A 9,585-nucleotide genomic window follows, 5' to 3' on the forward strand; every position below is an offset into this window, starting at 1 on the left:
GGTCAGGGATGAGGCAAGAGTAAACGAAGGATTGAACGAAGGTATAACTCGAAGGTGATGCCAAGGCAGTTTAAAGAAGGTGACCTGGTGATGAGGAAGGCCCACCAGTACGAGATGGAGAACAAGTTGTCGCCTAAGTGGACAGGACCGTTCAGAATAACCGAGGCGCTCGAGAACGGCGCCTACCGCTTAGAAACATTGGAAGGAGGGGCGATTCCTCGCACTTGGAACGCCACGCACCTCAAGTTATATTATAGTTGAAGCTTTGTAAGTAAAAACAAACACGAAGAGTTTTGCAAGCTTTCTGTTAAAACAGTTTGAAGGGGGCACTCTTTTTTCCTAAGGAGGGTTTTTAATGAGGCCACCCAATAAAGAAGAGTTTTCAAAGTTTAAAGTGTTTTAGATTGCATGTTTGTTGTTACGAAAGTTTTAGAAAAAGACCTTGTCACTCGTATGTGATTTAAAGGCAAGTTTGAAGTTATATTGCATGCTTTCTAAAAAGTTTTTAAGTCCCCATCGCTTTTCGGCGATTGGCGGCATCAGTTAAAGTTTTAAAGTCCTCATCATCTTTCGGCGATCGGAGGCACCAGCAACGTTTAAAAGACCTCAACGCCCTCGTGCGTCCTGAGGCGAGAAAGAGATTAAAAGACCTCCTCGCCGTCGAGGGAGCGCAGGCGAGTTAGAGTAAAAAGTCCTCAGTGCCTCCAGGGGAGAGAAGATGTAGCCCCTGGGGCAATGTAGAGGCACCAGTAAAAAGTCCTCAGTGCCTCCAGGGGAGAGAAGATGTAGCCCCTGGGGCAATGTAGAGGCACCAGTAAAAAGTCCTCAGTGCCTCCAGGGGAGAGAAGATGTAGCCCCTAGGGCAATGTAGAGGCAACAGTAAAAAGTCCTCAGTGCCTCCAGGGGAGAGAAGATGTAGCCCCTGGGGCAATGTAGAGGCACCAGTAAAAAGTCCTTAGTGCCTCCAGGGGAGAGAAGATGTAGCCCCAGGGGCAATGTAGAGGCACGAGATAAAGACCTTCTCGCCGTCGAGCGAGTTCAGGCAAGATAAAGACCTTCTCGCCATCGAGCGAGTTCAGGCGAGTTAAAGACCTTCTCGCCGTCGAGCGAGTTCAGGCGAGTTAAAGACCTTCTCGCCGTCGAGCAAGTTCAGGCGAGTTAAAGACCTTCTCGTCGTCGAGCGAGTTCAGGCAAGATAAAATCCTTCTCGTCTCGAACGAGTTCAGGTACGGTGTAGAGGGTGGAAGAAGTTTGAAGGATGGCTAAGGTAGGTTCGAAGGGAACGCCTAGCTGACCGACTTATTGTTCTGAAACTCAGGGAGGTAGAGAAGGATCCGAAAGGCGCCTCTACCCCCAGATGAGGGAACAATAGCCAAGTTACAAAGGCAAAAGGGGGCTTACATCGCCAGGACCCTCTGGCGATCAGAAGAATCTCAGGCGATGGCAAGAGTAAGGGCCCATTTTGATGGAGCAGATCAGGTGAACTACATCTTAATCTATCAGTTGGATTGAAACTTGCTGTTAGTAAGTAGTTTCACACTGAAGTTCGTTGTCTTAAAATTCACAAGTTATTAAAATGCCGTCGTTCGAAAGGTGATAGTTTGATCGAGTTTGAAGCATTAAGTAAACGGTAGAATCGCTAAGTTACTTTGTTTAAGTGGTTTTTACAAGAAGCAAAGAAAACAGAGAGACCATATGTAGAAGCAGAAAAATTTATAATAAAGGCCTAAAGATTGTGTATAAGAAGAGAGGAAAAATATTACAAACAAGGCCTAAAGATTGTGCAAAAAGATATAAGGGAATAAGCGGTGGAGGGAGATGACTAATCTTCGCAAGGCACGATCTTCCCATCCACCACTTCGTTATATAGTGATACCATGGAAAGGTCGAGCTCGGGGTACTGGCAGGTGACTTGCTCCAGGGCGGCGTCGAATCCAGCGGGGAGGACTTGGGCGGAGCTCAGTTCGAGCTCTTCGTTTTGCTTTTTGAGCCCCTCGGTTTGCTGTCCTAGCTCGTCAGCTCGTTTCTTCAGTTCTTCAGTTTTCTCACGAGCTTGAACGAGGTCTTCAGCAACCTTTTTGCTTTCCTCCCGCGCCTGGGTCAGCTCTGCAACAGTTCTTTTGTTTTCCTCCCTAGCTTCAGCGAGCTCAGCCACGACGTCATTCCTCTCTTTTTTGACCTTTCCAAGGAGAACCTCCCGATCAACCGACCTTTTCTCGAGGTTCTCTACCTTGGCTGCATCCGCTTTTATTGATGCCTCCAAGTCAGCCACCTTGAGTCGGTAGGGAACCAGCTTACTCTCAAGCTCGATATTCTTTTGAGCTAGGAGGTGCAGTTTCTGGCGTAGATCGGAGGCCTCCTTGCGTGCAACCCTCAGCTCGGCACTCATGGCGTCTTCCACCCTTGAGTGATCAATCTCCGCCATCATGAGGTTGCAGGACAGCTTCTCCGCCTCAATCCTTATCAGGCGATTCTCCTCTTGGAGTGTGGAGATATCATCCTGAAGTTTTTTGGTGGAGCTCTCCACAGATTTTGTTATGATGGAGGGGAGGTCCTCTGCCATCATTTTGAGCTTAGCTGTGAAGGGCCCCCAGATTTCTTTGACCGCGGGGGGAAGGCTTGCGGCCGCTGCTGGTGGAGGGGCTGAAGGGGCCTGGTGCTGACTCTCACCACCACCCTCTTGAATTGGTTGAGGAAGTTGGGTTTCCTGGTGTGGTGGTGAAGAGGGGGACTCGGTAATGAGTATTGGCGAGTTCTGAGCGCCCTCATCCCCACCTGGTGCAGCTTCAGCGATTGAAGCAGTTGAAGAAGGACCCTCTCCAGCAGATACGAATGGCGTGGAGGCGCTCGGAGGGTTCTCCATGAAGTTGGGCTCATTGCCTTCAACCGCAGGAAGTGCAGCTGCCAAGGGTATCGCTTGGACTGGCGGTGTTGGAGCTGGGGGAGAAGGCGGTGTTGGTGTTGGTAGAGCAGGTGCTGAAGAAGGTGCCACCCTTCTCCTTTTGGTAATGAGGCCGTCCTCAGTTGCCTCATCATGTTCATCTTCGTCTTCTTGAACCACTTGAGGAGTTTTCCTCTTTGGTTTCTTTAAGACGAGCTTCTTTCGTTGAGGGGCGGGCAGTGCCGCTGGAGGAGCTGGGCCTTGAGGGGGCGATCTGCCTTGGGCAGCGGCGATCTCCACCACCGAGTTTGGCACGGTTTGAGAGCCCGACGCCAATCTGTGGGTTCGGGCGAGCGCCCTCAGTTCAGCCAATTTGCCTTTGCCCAACATGAGGTCTACACAGTGCAAAAATATACAAGTAAGCGCGAAAGCAAAAGTAAAATATACGAGTACGGGTGCGAATGATGCAAACAAATGGTGCAGGAAATAAAAAACAAGTCTAATGCGCCACAAGCAGGACACTCAATAATAGATAACAGAGATGCAGCACAAGAAGAAAACCTAAAAGTCGAGGTAAGCACTAACCTATGTGAGCTTCGAGTTGGCCCTCGAGGAACTCGAAGGTGATTATTGCGGAGGTCGGGAAGGTAATGTTAGCGGCTGCTACACCTTTCCAGAAGAGGCATAGATCCTTGTCCAACTCGCCCATGTTGTCAGGACTTCTTGGCCTTCTGAAGCTCTCCTTGGAGTCCTTGCTTCCCTTGTTTACCCAGTACAAGGGAAAGCCATCGAGCAGCGAAGGGTCTTGATCATTTTGGCGCACTTGGACGAACTTTCGCTTCCAATCTTTGTAAGATTGCTGGAAGATAGAGAGGATCGATCTCCCAGCAATTCCGTTTAAGCTCACCCAGAGGCGATCTCCAGGATTCTTGGCCTCGAACAGGAAAAGGAAGACGTCTACTGAGGCCGGTAGTCCCAAGTGCGCGCACATAATTTGAAATGCCCGCACGAATGTCCGGCTGTTGGGATGGAGCTGGGCAGCGGCGATGTTGAGCTCAGTCAATAGTTCCCATTCAAAACGGGTGAAGGGAAGCCTGAGTTTCACCTTCTTGAAGAGAGTGGTGTAAATGAAGCAGAACAACTCGCCGTTGTTCCCCTTGTCATCCACGCAGATTGGCACGTCGGGAGAGCAAGGCAGCACCATCAGTTTGTCGTCGTGCTCCTTGTGGAACGAGAGGTTGGGTTCGTCCCCTTTCTTCAACCGTAGCACCGCCAACGCAGAGTTTACTGAAGAAGTCTCCTTCAGCAAAGTTGGGGTGGCCCATTGGTAGAGTTTTTTGAAGTCTGGAGTGGGAATGGAGGCTCCTCGGGCGACTGGTGGGGTTGCCTGAGCAAGGTTGGGACGAGAGGTTGCAGGCCTCTCAGCCTGGGAAGAGGGAGCACCAGATGCTCGCGGTAGGTTATGCGCTTGGGATGGAGGGTTTCGTGATGAAGGAGGAGGATTCGCGGTGGTCTTTGTACGAGCCATCGCAGGAACTGCAAAGGAAAAAGAAAAAAAAAAGATCAACGAAGGTTGTAGAGATCGACTCGATTGTGGACGAAGGATGAAAAACGAACGAACAAGAGTTTGTTGTGATGAAAGTAATGGAAGACGAAGCCCTAAGTTGCGAGAAGGAAGAAGAAAAGGAAAAAAACAACCCACAGCGTATACACCAGATAGATAATGGATGATGCGAATCAGTTAAAATGCAGCAGGTATCAACAGAATGAGTAAAAGAGGTACCTTTCGATGATCAGATGAGCGTTGAAGGGAGTTGGGGACTGAGAGAGTTGAAGAGCGTCGTGGGTTTGCAGAGGAAACTCAGAGCGTTTTTTAGAAGGCAGAGAGATGATGAAACAGTAAAAATGAAAGGTGTACCGCCCTGGTGATCGGGTGTAATGACGTGGCATCCTGCTACAGTGTAGGCGTGTTGACAAGGCGCCAGGTTGGCAGAAGGGAAGGAAGTCGGGGGGCACGCGTAGTCGCCAGTTGTTAATCTGGCGTGTTCCGATTTCCAGCTCACCAGAATAGGCGATCGCCAGGTTCAAGATCAAGTCGCCAGAAGTAGACCCAGGCGACCAAGCAGTCGGAGATCGCCAGAACAAGCACATCGCCGAAGTTGAAGGAGAAGCAGATTATGAAGGCGGCCGGCGAGACCACAAGGAAGGTGTACGAAGGCCCTAACTCGCCAGTTCCAGTAGAGATCGCACTCCTAAGTTAGCTATGCACTGGGCAGTACCATGCATAAGTAACTTAGCCAAAATGAGAGCAGAAGCGGCGCCAAGTCAGGGAGCCTCCAGATGATGGCACGTGTACAGTTGGATGCGAGCCACGTGTCCAGGTCTGTAACTGCCAGGAGAGAGAAAACCACCAGGTATATAAGAGTTCTTAACAGACTTTCTGAGGTACGCACGTTCAGTTCATACACTTTACGCTTGCGAGTGATAGAGCTGATTGTGAGAGGATTTGCACGGTTCTAGTTCTTAGTATTTGGTGATACCGTCACTGACTTGAGCGTCGGAGTGCGATCGGCCGCAGCGGCGCCGTGTCGTTTCTTTGCAGGTTCTTGAAGTAGATCCAGGGGAGGAGCGAAGGTGAGAAACGGCGCGCACGTCGATCCGTTGACGAGGCATTCTCCAACGTTCCGGTCAATAGGCAGGATCAAAAGGGTTTAAGGGTTTTTCAAACGCTTTTGGAAGCGCAAACGACAGCTATAGATGACCGTTGATGAAGCCACGTGTCGAGCGATTGGAAAAAGGTGTTTGGTGGCGCGTCAGAAAAGCAGAGGGTACAAGCGTTTGGAATTCTGTGCCAGCGCCACGCAAATCGGCAGTGACGTGACCTCTTAGTCTTTTCGCTGGACATGTCTTCGCTTAAGACTGGAGGGCTTGTGTACCGCCCAGGTGGTCGGAAGTGATGACGTGGCAGCAAGCTATTATATAGGCGTGTTGAACGGGACACCTGGCTTGCAGAAGGGAAGGAAGTCGGGGGGCTCGTGTAGTCGCCAGTTATTAAGTTGGCGTGCTCCGATCTTTAGCATACCTAAACCGGCGGTCACCGGGTTTGAGATGGAGTCGCCGGATGCGAACCTAGGCGACCAAGTGATTAGAGATCGCCGAAAGAAGGACATCGCCGAAGGATCAGGGAAGCTTGTTCCAGGCTTTAGAAGCAGAGGATGAAGTCGTCAGATAGTCATTCCCTAGCCAGCCAGAGGTTGAGGTCGAGGAATAGCTTACCCGAGCATGCAAGATGAGGCAAGTAAAGTAGATCATGAAGGCGGCCGGCGAGACCACAGGGAAGGTATGTATGAAGACACCCGTACTCGCCACACAGAAGAGATCGCGCTCCAAGGCAGCTATACATCGAGTTACTCCTTGCATGGATAACTTAGTCGAATAAGCCTGAAGAGTAAGAAGTGGCGCCCAAGTCAAGGATGCTCCAGATGGTGACATGTGTACAGCTGGATGCGAGCCACGTGTCCAAATGTGTAACTGTCAGGAGAGAGAAAGTGCGCATGTATATAAGAGATTCTAACGAACTTCTGAGGTACGCGCGTTTTACAATATTTCTTTTACGCTTGTGAGAACTTGAGTACGCTGAGAGAGAATCTTGCACGGTTCCAGAGAGTTCTTGAGTTTTCTCTTAGTATTTGGTGGTTCAGTCGCTGACTTGGGCGTCGGAGCGTGATCGGCCGCAGCGGCGCCGTTCTGTCTTTTTGCAGGTTCTTGAGGTGAATCAAAGCGAAGGACGGAAGCTAACACGACGCAAAGTCGATCCAGATCTGACGAGGCAAGGCTCTTGCGTCTTGATCAGCAGGCAGGATCACCCTTATTGAAGGCGAGCTGTACAGGTTTGGATTCACACACTCCCTCCTTGTATGTATACACGGAGAGAAATGCACGAGGATTATGGCTGAGCTCCATGTGGGAATTTGCGGGAGCCACATTGGAGGTCGATCGCTGGCGACAAGGACTATCCGTGCAGGCTATTACTGGCCCACGATGAGAGAAGATTGCAAGAGATACGCCCAGCGTTGCAAGCAATGCCAGCAGCACGCCGATTGGCATAAGGCACCCCCAGAAGAGCTGAAGTCGATTTACAGCCCCTGGCCGTTCCATACTTGGGGAATTGACATTCTGGGACCCTTCCCATTGGCGATCAGGCAGATGAAGTACTTGGTAGTGGCGATTGAATACTTCACCAAGTGGATCGAAGCGGAGCCAGTGGCCAAGATCACCGCACACAGGATCGAGAGCTTTGTATGGAAGAACATAGTGTGCCGGTTTGGTGTGCCTAAACGCCTGGTGTCAGACAATGGGACTCAGTTTGCAAGTCACCTCTTGAAAAAGCTGTGCGAAGAGGTGGCGATACAACAGGTGTTTGCATCCGTCGAGCACCCACAGACGAATGGCCAAGTGGAGTCTGCCAATCGGGTGTTGCTGAGAGGTTTAAAGAGAAGATTAGAGAAAGCTAAGGGATCGTGGGCTGAAGAGGTACCCCGCATAGTTTGGGCATACCATACCACTGAGCAGTCAGGAACCCACGAGACCCCCTTTAGTTTGGTTTATGGATGTGATGCGATGATTCCAGTGGAAATCCAGGAAAGCTCGCCGAGATTCCAGAACTTCGTGGCGGAAGACTCGAACGAAGAAAGAAGAATGAATATGGATTTGCTGGATGAGGTCCGGGAGGAGGCGAGAGTGAAAGCCGAAGCAGTAAAGAGAAGAGTTGAGCGAAGGTACAACTCTAAGGTAATGTCAAGGCAGTTTAGAAGCGGCGATCTGGTGATGAGGAAGGCCCATCAGTATGAGATGCAGAACAAGTTATCACCCAAGTGGACAGGACCGTTCAGAATAACCGAGGCGCTCGGGAGTGGCGCCTACCGCTTGGAGACGTTAGAAGGAGGGGCGATTCCTCGCACTTGGAACGCCACACATCTCAAGTCGTATTACAGTTAAAGCCTTGTAAGTAAAGACGAATATGAAGAGATTTGAATAGTTTCTGTTAAAACAATTTCAAGGGGGCACTCTTTTTTCCCTAAGGAGGGTTTTTAATGAGGCCACCCAATAAAGAAGAGTTTTTCAAAGTTTAAAGCTTCTGTGTTTGCATGCTTATGGCTTCGAGAGTTTTAGAAAAAAGGCCTTATTACTCGTATGTGATCTAGGGCAACAGTAAAATCGTATTGCATGCTCTCAGTTAAAGTTTTAAAGTCCCTATCGTTTTTCGGCGATCGGCGGCATCAGTTAAAAGTTTTAAAGTCCCCATCGTTTTCGGCGATCGGCGACATCATTTAAAAGTTTTAAAGACCTCGTCGTTTTTCGGCGATCGGAGGCACCAACAATGATTAAAGACCTCAACGCCCTCGCGCGTCTTGAGGCGAGAAAGAGATAAAGTCCTCCTCAACTTTGTCCGAGTGCAGGCGAGAACAGATTAAAGGACCTCTCTGCACCAGCAGATAGAGGCAAGATTAAAAGTCCTCAGTGCATCCAGGGGGGTGGAGATGTACACCCTGGGCAAGTTGAGGCACCAGATAAAGTCCTTCTCACCTTAGAGTGAGTTCAGGCAAGATAAAGTCCTTCTCACCGAGTGAGTTCAGGCAAGATAAGCTGAAAAGTCAGTGGTGTTTGTGACCTTAAGTGGTGGGAAGGGAAGGAAAATGCCTTTCCCCCTTTAAGTGAAACATCAATATTGACCCAGTAAGACCAGATCATTGTTCTGAAACTCAGGGAGGTAGAGAAGGATCCGAAAGGCGCCTCTACCCCCAGATGAGGGAACAATGATCGGGTCATGAAAAGAAGAAAGGTAACATCGCCAGAACCTTATGGCGTGAAAGTTGAGACAGTAAAGGGGTTGTGCGGCGAGTACCAGATCAGAAGAGTTCCGGGCGATGACAGAAGTAGGGGGGATTTCACTGGGCAGATCAGGTAAACTGCATTTTAATACTAGTTTGAGTCAGAACCTGCTGCCTAGTAAGTGATTTTATGTTAAGATTTGTTGCCTTAAGTTCACAAGTATTATTGAACGTCATCACCGAAGAGTTGATAGTTGCTCAAGTTTACTTTGAGTTAACAGTTTGCCAAGTTTGTTGATCCGGTCGGTCATCGGTAGTCGATGACGTCAGCAGCAGATAACCACGTGGACCACTCGCACGGTGACACGTGGATCAGGTGGCAGAGTAGTCATGGAGGAGATTCCCCGGTATGGAGATCGGTGGTCAGTAACCGAGTGGCCACCGACAGATCAGTTCCAAGATAAACACCCGGGGGAGAACGCGAGAAGCAATAGAGCACCGATCAGTCATCGGGTGCATGGTCATCGGGGTTTCGTGTTACACGCAGTTAAACTGGGACTGAGATTCCCAGCGAGAGCGTTACACATGGACCTCGCATGATCATACCTCAGAGAAAGAAGAGCTCCTCGTCGGTATAGTCGTGCACGAGAGTGGCCTGAGGGAGTCAGTAAACCGGTCAGTGATTGGTTACTCTCTCAACCCATTACGTGCATGGCATCGTGAAGGGGAAATCGTGTATGCAGAGAGCAATGCTTGGTGAGTGTGCCTAGTCCAGCCACACCTGGCGTTCTCCTGGGAATGTGCGATTTCACCCAGATGGAAGAAACGCGTTAAGTTACTCCGCAAGGGAATAACTTAGGCGCACAAAGAGAT

At 49.9% G+C, this 9,585-nt stretch overlaps 1 protein-coding gene across 1 annotated transcript; it reads right to left on the reverse strand.

Annotated features, from left to right (window-relative positions):
• Positions 1 to 1,822: 1,822 nt before the first annotated feature.
• LOC137834004 (uncharacterized) lies at positions 1,823 to 3,271 on the reverse strand. Its single transcript, XM_068642071.1, has one exon. The coding sequence runs from the start codon at positions 3,269 to 3,271 to the stop codon at positions 1,823 to 1,825; it is 1,449 nt and encodes a 482-aa protein (XP_068498172.1).
• Between the last annotated feature and the right edge of the window lie 6,314 nt (positions 3,272 to 9,585).

Source organism: Phaseolus vulgaris, chromosome 5 (assembly GCF_000499845.2).
Source record: "Phaseolus vulgaris cultivar G19833 chromosome 5, P. vulgaris v2.0, whole genome shotgun sequence".
In the NCBI taxonomy this organism is placed as follows: Eukaryota; Viridiplantae; Streptophyta; class Magnoliopsida; order Fabales; family Fabaceae; genus Phaseolus; species Phaseolus vulgaris.

Excerpts from the sequence above, each read along its gene's own strand:
- LOC137834004 (XM_068642071.1), bottom strand. The coding sequence starts at position 3,271 with ATGTTGGGCAAAGGCAAATTGGCTGAACTGAGGGCGCTCGCCCGAACC.